At 44.5% G+C, this 16299-nt stretch overlaps 1 protein-coding gene across 1 annotated transcript; it reads left to right on the top strand.

Annotated features, from left to right (window-relative positions):
- The first annotated feature begins 9605 nt into the window (after positions 1-9605).
- LOC138425731 (proline-rich protein 13-like) lies at positions 9606-11825 on the top strand. Its single transcript, XM_069563997.1, has one exon. The coding sequence runs from the start codon at positions 9710-9712 to the stop codon at positions 10133-10135; it is 426 nt and encodes a 141-aa protein (XP_069420098.1). The 5' UTR covers positions 9606-9709; the 3' UTR covers positions 10136-11825.
- Positions 11826-16299: the final 4474 nt, after the last annotated feature.

Below are 16299 nucleotides of genomic sequence, written 5' to 3'. Positions count from 1 at the left end.
AACCAAATAAGGAAAAATTTCTATACGCGATAGCATAAGGAAGGCGTTGCATGAGCTCATTCTGCCTGTCCAATCAGGTATCGCCAAGTACCCTGTAACTGAGACAAAGAGCTGACTGTATATGAACCGCCATACTGCTTCGTTCGGGGCTCTCCTCTGATTCCGCTGCGTCGGATGAGGCTTGAGCCCTAGCGCGCTAGAAATAAAAAATTCCCTTCTTGCCTTTGCATTACTGAGGTGGACTTGTTCGCTCTCTCCGTCGGTTCGGAGATACGGGCTCGGTGCATAACAATGACCCTCTTACATCTCCTCATATCTGGAGAAGCACTAAATCCCTTCATGACGACATCAGCTCCCCGTGATTAGCAGACAACTTTTTGTACTAATAAAATAAGTGCTTGATTGTATTGGACTCTCCCTTAACCAAAATCATATATATTGCCTTTCCATCACTACCTCTTTGGAGCAGTTTCTCAGAGCTATCTGGGGTGCTGTCGGCTGCAGTCCTCATTCTGAACCAAATAAAACTTAACTTGTAACTCTCACTTTTATGCACTTTTTTAGTTAACATATTAGAACCTAAGATTTCTCTGAGGTCTATGATCTTTACCATTATGTTATTCTGCTTTCTTTTTATTATAACTGGGAAATAGAGTTATTAGGGATAATAGAAGAAAAAACTAAAAATCACCACAATTCACTTTTCTTAACATTTGCCTAGTCCTTTCCCAATCTCTAAAAAATGTACATCCATAACCAATAACCATGTATCAGTTAGTTATTGCTATGTAACAAAACTATCCCAAAGCTTAGCAACTTAAAACAAAAATCATCTATTACTTCTGTGGGAAATATTGATTATTTTCCACAGATTATGGTGGAAGTGGACAATTCTGCTGACTGGGCCAGGCTTGGCTGCTCATGGTTGGGTACATCTGCGCCTTCATCATCAACCGGCAGGCCTGCTGCCGTCTGGCTTGTCTAAGATAATCTCAGCTGGGCCGACTCAGTTTCCTTCGTGTCTCATTCATGTCCCTCCGGCAGCTTAAGCTTGGCATGACCTCGTGTTCACATGTTCTTATGGTGGTCACAGAGGACCGAAAGAAGTAGCAGAATCACACTTTTTCTAGCCTTTACTTAGGTCAAGTCGGCTAACACTACAATGGCCACAGCAGGTCACATGGCTAAATTCTAAGTCTTCAGGAGGTTGGGGAGGGACTTTCCTGGTGGTCCACTGGCTAAGACTCCATACTCACCATGCAGGGGGTATGGGTTCGATCCCTGATCAGGGAACTAGATCTTGCATGCTGCAACTACAGGTCTCACACGCCACAGCAAAGACCAAAGACGCTGAGTGCAACAACTAAGGCCTGTCAAATAAATAAACATTTTCATTTATTTTATATATTTTTATAAATATACAATATATATTTTATATAAAATACATATTTTAAATAAAGGTGCAGTCAAATAAATAAATAAATATTTTTCAAAAAAGAGTGTGGAGAAATTGACTCTGCTTCTGTTACACAAACGCGAGAGTTAATTCTTAGGTTGATAAGGAGTCCTGGGCTCTCCAGAATGGGGTTCGGAGGAGAAAAGGACAAACTTTCTTTTCTGCATTGCTTTGTCTTAGTCACTTAAGACATTATTTTCTTGAAGCCCAGAGCTGATGATTACACAACAAAACTCATCTTTCCCAAGGGTATGCTTTTCCTTAAGTTCTGTGCTAACGATTATACAATAACAATGTATCTTGTTTGAGGCCATGTTTCTCCTTCTTAACAAGAACCTTCTGACTAATCTTGTTATCTTAAGACCTATGTTGTGGGAGCGGGTCTGGTCAAAGTATATAAGGCCTTGATAAGGGCGCCACTCTCCGTCCCCCTTCTGACGTCTATGTCAGAAGCTTTCTTGGTCCTTTTTCACTTTGAGGCATCCATCATGACATTAATCCCAAGGTCCAGGATCTTGTGAGCTACATCAGGTCTGAATGCAGTTCTTGAATGGAATGCCTATGATCTAAAAAGGCAAGTTAGTTATCTCATACACACCCAAAATACCATGGTGAGTCTGGACCAGAATAATCACAATAGACACTCCTCTGAAGAAGAATAAGGAAGAATAGTTGGTATACAGAAGTCACTGGCCCAGAACACAGCTGAAACTGTGGCAGGGAAGGGCCATTTCTGACTCCAGGGTGGATCTGTTTCTTTAACCTTTTTTTTTTTCCTTTGGTGCTTTTGTTATTACAATCATATATAATGGACTGCCTCAGGGAATCCTGCCCCTCTGCCAGACTGTTAAACTAAAAGTGCCTTTGTTCAGCTCACAGGCAGATCTGACAGGTGCCCACCTGTGATGGCTACAAGAATGAAGAGATTAACACATCCCCTCCTTGAAGTTAAACATTCCAAGAGATCAGTTCAGTCCGACTCTTCGCAACCCCATGGAGTGCAGCACTCCTTGTCCATCACCAAGTCCCAGAGCCTGCTCAAACTCATGTCCATTGAGTCAGTGATGCCATCCACACCATCTCATCCTCTGTCGTCCCCTTCTGCCTTCAATCTTTCCTAGCATCAGGGTCTTTTCAAATGAGTTAGCTCTTTGAATCAGGTGGCCAAATTATTGGAGCTTCAGCTTCAGCATCAGTCCTTCCAATGAATATTCAGGACTGATTTCCTTTAGGACTGACTGGTTTGATCTTGCAGTCCAAGGGGCTCTCAAGAGTCTTCTCCAACACCACAGTTCAAAAGCATCAATTCTTCGGTGCTCAGTCTTCTTTATGGTCCAACTCTCACATCCATACATGACCACTGGAAAAACCATAGCTTTGACTAGATGGACCTTTGTTGACAAAGTAATGTCTCTGCTTTTTAATATGCTGTCTAGGTTTGTCATAGCTTTTCTTCCAAGGAGCAAGTGTCTTTTAATTTCATGGCTGCAATCACCATCTGCAGTGATTTTGGAGCCCAGAAAAATAAAGTCTGTCACTGTTTCCATTGTTTCCCCATCTATTTGCCATGAAGTGATGAGACTGGATGCCATGATCTTTGTTTTTGGAATGTTGAGCTTTAAGTCAGCTTTTTCACTCTCGTCTTTCACTTTCATCAAAAGGCTCTTCAGTTCTTCGCTTTCTGCCCTAAGGGTGGTGTCATCTGCATATCTGAGGTTATTGATATTTCTCCTGGCAGTCTTGAGTTCAGCTTGTGCTTCATCCAGCCTGGAATTTCACATAATGTACTATATATAAGTTAAATAAGCAGGGTGACCATATACAGACATATACTCCTTTCCTGATTTGGAACCAGTCTGTCTGTTCCAAGTCTGGTTCTAACTGTTGCTTCTTGACCTGCACACAGATATCTCAGAAGGCAGGTAAGGTGGTCTGGTATTCTCATCTGTTTAAGAATTTTCTACAGTTTGTTGTGATCCACACAGGATTCCAGGAGATACTTGCAAGATAATGGCCTTTTAACTTTACTTCCTCAACTCCTCCCCCTCTCTGTTCTATAAAAGAAACTGGCATCCAGACCTCGACAAGATGATTATTTTGAAACATTAGCCTGCCATCTTTACGTCAGCTGACTTTTCGAATAAAGTCATTTTCTGTCCTAAACACCGCATCTCTCAGATTCATTGGCCTGTTGTGCAGTGAGCAGAGTGAGCTTGGACTTGGTAACAAAATCAGCTAGGCAAATATAGCCAGGTCCCCCTTCTCTGGGGATGGGGAATATTCCTTGATGAGACCTGGTTTTTCTCCTTCAGAGTGGCTCCCTAATCTGTTGCAGGAAGTGAACTACTTCCAGGGCCTAAGAGTGGGCTCTTGTCTAACAATCAAAAGACATGCAGAAAAAGCAAAAGACTTTATTGCGAAGGGGTGCCCTGGGAAGATAGCAGCAGGGCGAGGGAATCCAGGAGAACTGCTCTGCCACGTGGCTCACAGTCTTGGGTTTTATGGCGATGGGGTTGGCCTTGTAACAGGAGAGAAAAGGGCGGGGCACAACTTTTGAAAGAATGGCATAGCCCAAGGACACAATATAAACCGATTCGAATCAGGTGAGTCCAAGCTGCCAGAGAAGTCTTTGAACCTCAACCGGCAAGCTAATGACACGCCACAACAGCTCCAAAAGTGAAAGCGAAAGTCATACCCAACTCTTTGTGGTCCATGGACTATACCATGGAATTCTCTAGGCCAGAATACTGAGTGGGTAGCCATTCCCTTCTCCAGGGAATCTTCCCAACCCAGGGATTAAACCCAAGTCTCCCGCCTTGCAGGTGGATTCTTTGCCATCTGAGCCACCAGGGGAGCCCAAGAATAGTGCAGTTGGTAGCCTAACCCTTCTCCAGTGGATCTGCCCGACCCAGGAATCAAACCAGGGTCTCCTGCATGGCAGGTGGATTCTTTACCAGCTGAGCTACCAGGGAAGCCCTATGACAGTTCCAAGGTGCTGTCAAAAGACCAGGGAGTGGGTGGTGGCCCAGTTGCTGGAAATCTCTACCCCTTCCCCCAAACAATTGGAATATTCCTCCCACTTATTAGCAGATGAAGTTAACTAGCCCATAAAAACTAGCCATGCCACATTTTGTGGCTTCACTCGCCCTCTGCGATGGCCCACACTGTCTGCGGAGTGTGCTTCCCTCTGAATCCTAATAAACCCACTTCTTACCTATCACTTTGTCTCTCACTGAATTCTTTCTGTGATGAGATGTCAAGAACCTGGGCTTCACTAGGGCCTGAAACCATGGGCTTTGGCTGGGTTTGCATCCCAGCACAAGGGTTCAGGTCCCAGTCTGAGGTAGGCGGTTTCAGTTTCTGGGTTGTCTATGGCCAATGACTCCAACTCAGTGTCCTTCCTGGTGGCACGCGTCACTCATCCAGGATGGAGTCCAGTGAGAATGATTCTGGGAATTTGGTAAGACGTGTGGACTGGAGTCTCCTCTCCCCTTCTGCCCTTTCTTGAATGCTTCTGTTCTTGATAGCATTGGGCTCTACTTTCACCACCAGACATATCCACAACAGAGCATCATTTCCACTTTGGCCCAGTTGCTTCATTCTTTCTGGAGCCATTAATAATTGCTCTACACTCTTCCCCAGAAGCATACTGGACACTTTCCAACCTGGGGGGCTCATCTTCTGGTGTTATATCTTTTTGCCTTTTCGCACTGTCCAGAGGGTTCTCTAAGCAAGAATACTGGAGTGGGTTGCCATTTCCTCCTTCAGGGAACCACGTTTTGTCAGAACTCTTCACTGTGACTCATCTTGGGAGGCCCTGCATGTCAGGGTTCATAGCTTCATTGAGTTATGCAAGCCCCATTGCCACGACAAGACCGTGATCCATAAAGGGGAAATTGGACGTTGTCAAGCAGGAGATGGCAAGAGTGAACATCAGCTTCTTAAGGATCAGTGAGCTAAAATGGATGAGAATAGGCGAATTTAATTCAGACAACCAATATATCTACTCCTGTGGGCAAGAATCCCTTAGAAAAAATGGAGTAGACCTCATAGTCAACGAGAGTTCAAAACACAGTCCTTGGATGAAATCTCAAAAATGACAGAATAATCTGAGTTCATTTCCAAGGCAAACCATTCAACAGCACAGTAATCCAAATCTGTACCCCAACCATTGATGCCAAAGAAACTGCAGTTGATTGGTTCTGTGAAGACCTACAACACCCTCTAGAACTAATACCAAAAAAGATATCCTTTTCATCATAGAGGGTTGAAATGCAAAAGTAAGAAGTCAAGAGATACCTGGAATAACAGGCTATTTTGGCCTTGGAGTACAAAATGAAGCAGGGCAAAGACCAACAGTTTTGCCAAGAGAACACACCGGTCATATCAAACATCTTTTTCAACAACAAAAGAGATGACTCTACACATGGACATCACCAGACGGTCAATACCAAAATCAGACTGCTTATGTTCTTTGAGTCAAAGGTGGAGAAGCTCCATACAGTCAGCAGAAACAAGACCTGGAGTTGACTGTGGCTCAGATCATGAGCTCCTTATTGCAAAATTCAGGCTTCAATTGAAGAAAGTAGGGAAAACCATTAGGCCATTCAGGGATGACCTCAATCAAATCCCTATGATTATACAGTGGAGGTGACCAATAGATTCAAGGGATTAGATCTGGTAGACAGAGTGCCTGGAGAACTGTGGATGGAGGTTCATGATACTGTACAGGAGGCAGTACCTAAACTGTCCCAAATAAAAAGAAGTGTAAGAAGGCAAAGTGGTTGTCTGAGGAGGCTTTACAAATAGCTGAGGAAAGAAGGGAGGTGAAAGGCAAGGGAGAAAGGCAAAGATATACCCAGCTGAATGTAGAGTTCCAGAGAATAGCCAAGAGAGATAAGAAGGCCTTCCTAAAGGAACAATGCAAAAAAATAATCAAATGGGAAAGACTAGAGATCTCGTCAAGAAAATTAGAGATAGGAAGGAAATATTTCATGCAAGGATGGGCACAATAAAGGACAGAATTGGTAAGGACCTAAAAGAAGAAGAAGAGATTAAGAAGAGGTGGCCAGAATACACAAAACTATTCAAAAAAGGTCTTAATGAACTGGACAACCACAACTATGTGGTCACTCACCTAGAGCCAGACGAAACAAAGTTAGCAGAGGTGATGGAATTCCAGCTGAGCTACTTTTTTCCTTTTTTTTCCTTCTATTTTGGGCTGAGCTATTTAAAATCTTAAAAGATGATGCTGTTGAAGTGCCCCACTCCATATGTCAGCACATTTGGAAAACTCAGCAGTGGCCACAGACTGGAAAAAGTCAGTTTTTGTTCCAATCCCAAAGAAGGGTAATACAAAGAATATTCAAACTACACTGTAATTGTGCTCATTTCACATGCTAGCAAAGTTATGTTCACAATCCTTCAAGCTAGGCTTCAGCAGTACATGAACTGAGAACTTCCTGATGTACAAGCTGGGTTTCAAGGAGGCAGAGAAAACAGAGATCAAATTGCTAACACTCATTGGATCATGGAGAAAGCAAGGAAGTTCCAGAAAAACATGTACTTCTGCTTCATTGACTACGCTAAAGCCTTTGACTGTGTGTATCACAACAAACTGTGGAAAATTCCCAAAGAGATGGGAGTGCCAGACCACCTTATCTGTCTCCTAAGAAATCTGTACATGGGTCAAGAGGCAACAGTTAGAACTGGACATGGAACATCCTACTGGTTCCAAATTGGGGGAAAGAAGTACGTCAAAACTGTATATTGTCAGCCTGCTTGTTTAACTTATATGCAGAGTACATCATGTAAAATGCTGGGCTGGATGAATCACAAGCTGGAATCAAGATTGCTGGGAGAAATATCAACAACTTCAGATATGCAGATGACACCACCCTTATGGCAGAAAGTGAAGAGGAACTAAAGAGCCTCTTGATGAAGGTGAAAGAAGAAAATAGAAAAAAATGGCTTGAAACTCAGTATGAAAAACTAAGATTATAGCATCCAGTCCCACCACTTTTCAGCAAATAAAAGGGAAAAAAGTAGAAGCAGTGACAGATTTTACTTTCTTGAGTTTCAGAATCACTGCTTACAGTGACTGCCATGAAATTAAAAAAGACACTTGCTCCTTGAAAGGAAAGCTATGACAAACCTAGACAGTGTATTAAAAACCAGGGGCTTCACTTTGCTGTCAGGGGTCTGTATAGTCAAAGCTATGGTTTGGATGTGAAAGTTGGACCATAAAGAAGGCTGAGCGCCAAATAATTGATTCTTTCTAACTATGGTGCTGGAGAGGACTCTTGAGAGTCCCTTGGACTGCAAGGAGATCAAACTAGTCCATCCTAAAGGAAATCAGTCCTGAATATTCACTGGAAGAACTGATGCTGGAGCTGAAGCTCTACTATTTTGGCCACCTGATTCGAAGAGCTGACTCACTGGAAAAGCCCCTGATGCTGGGAAAGATTGAAGGCAAAAGGAGAAGGGGATGGCAGAGGATGAGATGGTTGGATCGCATCACCGACTCAATGGACCTGAGTTTGAGCAAACTTCAGGAGATAGAAGAGGACAGAGGAGCTTGGGGTGGACATGACTTAGAGACTGAACAACAACAAAACTTTATCTTAGGCTTGTGATTTGAAGTTGAAAGTTTTTAGATAATTTGATTACATTTGTCAACGGTACTGAAATCTTGACGATAACTTGACTTCCACATGTAGACTCTTGAATTAATACGTTTGGGGGAATTATTACATGATTAAGAAGATTTTTTTCTTGCTTGACTTGTAAATCTGTCCTATGAGGCATTTGAAGTGCTTGAAAAAAAGCAAGTATATTAAATTTGTAAATGTAGTTTAAATATTTAAGAGAAGCTAATTAACTAACTTTGTAAATGGCATGATTAATGTTCAAGCAAATCTAATATGTCAAATCCACTGACTAATTGAACATTAATCAAGGAACAAGCTCTTGCTCTAATTTTTACACAAAAATTATAACATTTCTAAATAGAACATCAAAGTTAGGTAAGTTAAACTTAAGAAAATTTGTTTGTAAATTTACAACTTTAATTAATTGAAAATTAATTTAAACAGAACCAACTACAGTCTTTTCTGCTCTCAGATGTGTCCCTAGGATACCCGCCTCCTTGGCACTCGACTACCTCCGTCTCTCAGTGTTGCCCTTCACCTGATCTGTGACAGCCCTTATTACTGGGAACACTTTCACTGGGCCCTGTCCTTTATGGTTATGTAACTTTTATCACAATGCACATTTGTGCGTTTGGAGAGCAGGACTAACGTGAGGAGTTTGACAAGTATCTGACTTTGAATAAACTCTAAAAAAATGTGACATCTCCCCCTCACCTTCATCATCTCTCTATCTGGAAGCATCCACAAGCCTCAAGAAATACTCACTGAGGACTTCCCTAGGGGTCCAGTGGTTAAGAATCCACCTGCCAGTGCAGGGGACATAGGTTCCATCCCCGGCCCAGGAAGATCTCACATGCCACATGGCAACTCACATGCCACATGGCAACTAAGCCCGTGTGCCCCAACTACTGAGCCTGTGTCCTAGGGCCCAGGAGCTGCCACTACTGAAACCGGGCACCTAGAGCCCATACTCCACAACAAGAGAAGCCACTGCAAAAATAAGCCCACAAATTGCAACTAGAGAGTAGGCCCTGCTTAGCACAACTAGAGAAAGACTGTGCTCAGCAACAAAGACCCAGCACTGCCAAAAATAAATGAATGAATAAATAAACAATTTTAAAATTTAGTTTTAAAAAAATGAAATATTCGTTGAATATCTTTTATCTTGACGCAGCATCTTCTAAGAGTTTGGCTTACAGAAAAACCTTATTAGAAAAAGCACTTTATCGTCAAAAATGTTTATCTGTGACAGAATTTCAAAGAGTTAAATATTAGAACTGTCTATTTCAACACTAGGGAATTGTTGAGCATTTTTAATTATTCCTTTATATAATGCTGCTGCTAAGTCGCTTCAGTCGTGTCCGACTATGCGACCCTGTGGACAGCAGCCCACCAGGCTCCTCTGTCCACAGGATTCTCCAGGCAAGAACACTGGAGTGGGGTGCCATTGCCTTCTCCCCTTTATGTACTACCTTGTTTCAAAAGGGCGCACAGAAGGCTAAGGAGGACAAGTCCGCCCAGGCAGTGGTGTAAGGGTGACCGGACGTCTGGATACCCCAGTCCTCTTCTTTCTCCATTCCTGGGCTGAAGGAAACATCTGAACATGTGGAATCCCAATGCTGGGCAGCCAGGACCATATCCACACCCGCCTAACGCTGGGTATCCTGGAGGTTGCAATCCTGCCCATCCACCACCTGCCAACCCTCCCTTTCCTCCAGGCCCTTTTCCCACTCCCCCAGGAGCACCGCAGGGGAATCCAGCCTTTCCCCCTGGTGGGCCCTGTCATCCTGTGCCACAGCCAGGATATCCAGGATGCCAGCCCTCAGGTCCCTACCCCCCTCCATATCCACCACCTGGCCCTGGCATGTGTCCTGTGAATCCATTGGTTCCTGGTGTAGTAGGACCAGGAATAGTGATTGACAAGAAGGTGCACAAGAAAATGAAGAAAGCTCATAAAAAGAAGCAGAAACACCATAAGCATGGCAAGCATTCCTCCTCCTCCTCCTCTTCCAGCAGTGACTCTGACTGAATACAGGGCCTGGACCCTTCCCTCAAGTCTCTCCAGTTCAGCTGTCCCATCAAGCTTCAGATGCCATCTTGTACTGGGGGAAATTAACTCTTACTACCCCTTCCCCTCAACCCCTGCAATCTAAGCCTCATTCTGCTGTTCAGCATTAACTAGCTAGGACAAATCAGAAAAGAATTGCCACGGGCTAACAAAGGCCATCTTCTCACTGCTTGGATAGAACTTTTAGCTGATGAGTTTGACAGAACTGTTTTTTGAAGATGGTAAGATTTGAGCTAAAATACTAAAGACAAGTCTAAGATCTGTAAAACGTGATTTTTTTTTTTTACTTTCTTTTGTAATACTTATGATTGAGGAGATGCTGTGGACCTTGAGTTATGGAAATGAAAAACGACCTGTACCTTTCTTATAATTGTAGCATGCTTGGGTGATTCAGTGGCAAATAAACATTTCCCAGAAAAAAAAAAAAACAAAAGGGCGCACAGCAGCCTAAACCAAAGAAAAAGGTAAAATATGCTTAAGGGCCTTCCTGGTGGCTCAGTGGTAAAGAATCCACCTGCCAATGCAGGAGACGGGATCCCTGGTCGGGGATGCCATGTGGTGACTAAGCCTGTAGGCCACAACTGTTGAGCCTGCGCTCTAGAGCCTGGGAGCCGAAAATACTGAGCCCACAGGCATCAGCTAGTGCAGGCCATACACCTAGACCCTCTGCTCCACGCCAAGAGAAGCCGCTGCTATAAGTGTGCACACTGCAAGGAAGAGTAGCCCCTGCTCGCTGCAACCAGAGAGAGTCTGTGGGGAGCAATGAAGGCCCAGCACAGCCAAAAACAAGTAAATAAATAATTTTTTAAAAACCCCACTTAAAACAAACAAGAAGTATAAGGCAAAAGGATAAAAAACAAAATCCACAAAGCGGGAGAAGGGCTAAGACTACCACTCAGTTCAGTTCAGTCGCTCAGTCGTGTCCGACTCTGCGACCGCATGAATCGCAGCGCGCCAGGCCTCCCTGTCCATCACCAACTCCCGGAGTTCACTCAGACTCACGTCCATCGAGTCCGTGATGCCGTCCAGCCATCCCATCCTCTGTCATCCCCTTCTCCTCCTGCCTCCAATCCCTCCCAGCATCAGAGTCTTTTCCAATAAGTCAACTCTTCTCATGAGGTGGCCAAAGTACTGGAGTTTCAGCTTTAGCAATACAAAAAATACATGTGCTAAAGTCGTATATCCTTGATCCAGAAGACTTGCTTTACGCTTTCTAGCAGCCAACATAACTCAAATTCAAAACTCAAAGGATCCACATGTCCAAAACTAACGTATTGCTTTAGAAAAGTTAAACTCTTCTGGAAAGCTAGATGATAAGAAGGTCCACCTTTGAGTAGAGAGAGGCCAAGTAAGAACTGGCGCCATCCTCAAGAGCTTTATGGAGAAAACACACTACCGAGCTTGAGCACCAAGCAGAAGACAGGTGAACAAACTCAGTGCCAGCACTCTAAAGATGGCTGGCACTCCCAGATCAGTCCAGGCGATCTGACACAGAATGAGTGAATAAAGGAGGTTCAGCTCAGCTCAGCTCAGTTCTCAGTCGTGTCCAACTCCTTGTGACCCCATGAGCCCCAGCACGCCAGGCCTCCCTGCCCATCACCAACTCCCGGAGTTCACCCAAACCCATGTCCATTGAGTCGGTGATGTTATCCAACCCTCTCATCCTCTGTCATCCCCTTCTCCTCCTGCCCCCAATCCCTCCCAGCATCAGGGTCTTTTCCAATGAGTCAGCTCTTTGCATGAGGTGGCCAAAGTACTGGAGTTTCAGCTTTAGCATCATTCCTTCCAAAGAACACCCAGGGCTGATCTCCTTCAGAATGGACTGGTTGGATCTCCTTGCAGTCCAAGGGACTCTCAAGAGTCTTCTCCAACACCACAGTTCAAAAGCATCAGTTCTTCGGCACTCAGCTTTCTTTATAGTCCAACTCTCACATCCATACATGACCACAGGAAAAACCATAGCCTTGACTAGACATATCTTTGTTGGCAAAGTAATGTCTATGCTTTTCAATATGCTGTCTATGTTGGTCATAGCTTTCCTTCCAAGGAGTAAGCATCTTTTAATTTCATGGCTGCAATCACCATCTGCAGTGATTTTGGAGCCCAGAAAAATAAAGTCTGACACTGTTTCCACTGTTTCCCCATCTATTTCCCATGAAGTGATGGGACCAGATGCCATGATCTTCGTTTTCTGAATGTTGAGCTATAAGCCAACTTTTTCATTCTCTTCTTTCACTTTCATCAAGAGGCTCTTTAGTTCTTCTTCACTTTCTGCCATAAGGGTGGTGTCATCTGCATATCTGAGGTTATTGATATTTCTCCCAGCAATCTTGATTCCAGCTTGTGCTTCTTCCGGTCCAGCATTTCTCATGATGTACTCTGCATAGAAGTTAAATAAGCAGGGTGACAATATACAGCCTTGACGTACTCCTTTTCCTATTTGGAACCAGTCTGTTGGTCCATATCCAGTTCTAACTGTTGCTTCCTGACCTGCACACAGGTTTCTCAAGAGGCAGGGCAGGTGGTCTGGTATTCCCATCTCTTTCAGAATTTTCTACAGTTTACTGTGATCCACACAGTCAAAAGCTTTGGCATAGTTAATAAAACAGAAATAGATGTTTTTCTCGAACTCTCTTGCTTTTCAGTCCAGCAGATGCTGGCAATTTGATCTCTGGTTCCTTTGCCTTTTCTAAAACCAGCTTGAACATCTGGATCACGGTTCACGTACTGCTGAAGCCTGGCTTGGAGAATTTTAAGCATTACTTTACTAGCATGTGAGATGAGTGCAATTGTGTGGTAGTTTGAGCATTCTTTGGCATTGCCTTTCTTCGGAATTGGAATGAAAACTGATCGTTTCCAGTCCTGTGGCCACTGCTGAGTTTTCCAAATTTGTTGGCATATTGAGTGCAGCACTTTCACAGCGTCATCTTTCAGGATTTGAAATAGCTCCACTGGAATTCCATCACCTCCACTAGCTTTGTTCGTAGTGATGCTTCCGAGGGCCCACTTGACTTCACATTCCAGGTTGTCTGGCTCTAGGTGAGGAATTACACCATCGTGATTATCTGGGTCGTGAAGATGTTTTTTGTACAGTTCTGCTGTGTACAAACGATGATGATCCAGTAAATGGGCAATTATTACTTGGGTCACAGAATGGGGTGTGGAGAAGGAGTGCTCCAGTGAAAGAATTAAGTGGGAAACTGGAGATGACAAAAACACAAAAACATCAAACTATGTGTAGAATATCATCAGTGTAAAATTCACTACGATAACATACGTTATTTCTGTATGTTAGGGATATCATTGCTGTTTTTTTAGGTGTCCAGTGGGAATGACACTGGGTAAAAGTATTTTGAAAGATGACTTACTTAAAATGTGACTAGGCCAAGCCTTGCAGCAGCGTCCGGGCAGCACGTTTCAGGTTAAGGCCCGGACTGCGGTACCCACGCATCCCACGCCACCCACAGATTCTCAGGGTCTTCCACACACCCCAGGGAGGACCGGAAGTCGGCTGGGGGCAGAGCCCAAGGTGGTCGGCTGGTAACACCACGTTTGACAGCTGGACAGGCATTGATAGAATCCGTGCAGAGGACATGCTGGCTGCATTCTACCCTCCTGTGCCCCCCTTGACCTCGCCTCCCAATGCTGCCTCTGCCCCAGGTGACAGTGGGTGTGGGTCCTGAGCCCCCAGGCTTGGGGTCACCAGGGTTCTGCCCCTTCGGTGGCCCCTGTCCATCTCCCACTTCTCAAGTTTCCAACCCTGCTGATCCTTGGTGAAGCAGGTGAAGGGATGACCCTGGGCCATACTGGACAAACCTCCAGTTCCAGGAGACTGACCTTGGATGGTGTAGCCATGGGCTTCAGATACAAAGGGTGGAAGCATCTGGACTCCCCTCAAGAGGCCCTCTACATAGACTTGAAGCCCAAGAATTTTGGAATTGTTATCACACTGAGTAAGGACTTTCCTCTGACCCACAGTTGGTCTAACTGGAAGGCTTAACTGCTTGTTTTCTAATGGATCTTCCTTCTGCCTTCCCCTTCTCCTGTGCTATGAAATGTTTCAGGGACTGGAAAGCTTCCAGAATGTGTCCAAGTAGATCTCTGAGCTCAAGTTTCTAATTTTTCTTTTTTCGGTCTGCATTTGTTTTTTCTGTCTGTATTTCTTTTCTGCTTTATATGTCAGGCAAAAGGCTTGGAATTTGCCAGTGTCCCTTACTGACTTCCCTGGTGGCTCAGTGGGAAAGACTCTGCCTGCCATTGCGAGAGAGGAGGGTTTGATCACTGGGGCGCGAAGATCCCCTAGAGCAGGAAATGGCAACCGGCTTCACAACTGAGCACGCACGCACACTTACTCTGGTGAGAGTGTTGCTGGCTGAAGCCGTACGTTTCTTGATCCCCCAGGAATGACAGAAACCATTGAGGGGCTCCTTGGCCCTGAGACAAGATATTTCTGCTCCTCAACTCATGTCTCCAGATTCTTATCTGTTAAAAGTGTGCAGTTTTTGAGCATTCTCAGTTACTGCCTTTCTTATACCTGCAGTTCTTTATAAACAGGATCACAGGCCTGGGACCAACTGGTAGGTTTCTAGGGTGCTGTCCACTGCAGTTGTCTTTCATGTCATCCCAAGCACACAAAGAGCTTCCCAGGTGACTCACTGGGTAAAGAGTCCACCTGCAATGCAGAAGATGCGGGTTGGATCCCTGGGTCGGGAAGATCCCCCGAAGGAGGGCATGGCAATCCATTCCAGTATTCTTGCCTGGAGAATCCCATGGACAGAGGAGCCTGGTGGGCTACAGTCCTTAGAGTTAAAAAAGAGTTGGACACAACTGAGCTACTGAACGCACGTGCACACAGGCATACAAAAAAGATGTGCTCACCAGGACCACACTGGTTTCCTGGTCTCAGTATATTCTGACTCCCCAGAGAAAGCATATTTCTCCAAATTCCCAAAATATAATAGATGTATGCTGGAAACTCCTTGGCTGTCCACTGTTTAGGACTCTGTGCTTCCATTACAGGGGGCACAGTTTTGATCACTGGTCAGGGAACTAAGATCCTGCAAGCTGTGTGGCATAGCCGAAAAAAGGAAAACAAAATGAGTCCTTAGTGCCTTTTGTTACTGTAATCATGTAACAGAATGATTTAATTAGACTAGATTGAGGGGGGACATTAAGAAGGAAGACTCCCTTGCGAGTCCCTCTTACTGTGAGTTCCCACGCCAAGAGTTGGAGAAAGTAGTTAAGAATGGAGTGATAAGAGATTCCCAGGACAGCATCTTAAAAAAGGAAAATTGGGAACTTCCCTGGTTGTCCAGTGGCTAAGACTCTGAGCTCCCAATGCAAGGGGCCTGGGTCCGATCTCTGATCAGGGAACTGGATCCCACATGCCACAACTAAGACCCAGGGCAGCCAAGTAAATAAATAAATGAAAACCAGAAATTCCGTAGACCTTTGAACAACATGGGTTTGATTCATTTATAAGCCAGTTCTTTCCTTAAATACCTCTTGCAGTACTTCTTGATCCGTGGTTGGTTGAATACGCAGATGCGGAACCATGGGTAGTGTGGCCTCACTCTACAGTTATAGGGGATTTTTGACTCTCAGAGAATTGGTGCCCCTAATGCCATGTTCAAGGGTCAACCATATAGACAAGACTTTATCTACCCGTTGTCTGTATTTCCATAGTGACCAGCAGAAAATTTTTATCTAAGAAGATTTTTTAGGTGAGAGTGGACGGCAGAAAAGCCAAAATCTGCAAAGTCTTCAGCTTGTTCTGCAGAGAAAGGACAGAAGGAAGGAAGTGAGTATCTAGAGCCTGCAGGAAGGAGCCAGCGGCAGGGACAAAGAGGAGGACAGTCTTCTTAATTGGGGCCCTGGGATCAGGGGGCTCCCCAGCAGAGTTGCCCTGATACCCTGATTTCTTGACATACTGACCATTTTCCTTGCTCACAAATAGGGTTTGAAGTTTATAAACCTGAAGTGTTAAGGCATTTGGAAAAAGGGGAGGCCTTGTGTGTCTGGGCTGGACAAAGAACCTGAACCCGATGGGTGAGTGCAGGAAGGTCCTGGGGCCACTGATCTGCCCTGCCTTCAACTTGAGCTGGTTATAGTAAGTAATTCCAAAG

Source organism: Ovis canadensis, chromosome 20, assembly GCF_042477335.2.
Source record: "Ovis canadensis isolate MfBH-ARS-UI-01 breed Bighorn chromosome 20, ARS-UI_OviCan_v2, whole genome shotgun sequence".
Taxonomy (NCBI): domain Eukaryota; kingdom Metazoa; phylum Chordata; class Mammalia; order Artiodactyla; family Bovidae; genus Ovis; species Ovis canadensis.
This window is presented reverse-complemented; position numbering and strand designations above follow the sequence as displayed.

Bases quoted from the DNA above. Each gene is read 5' to 3' on its own strand.
- LOC138425731 (XM_069563997.1), top strand. From the start codon at position 9,710: ATGTGGAATCCCAATGCTGGGCAGCCAGGACCATATCCACACCCGCCT.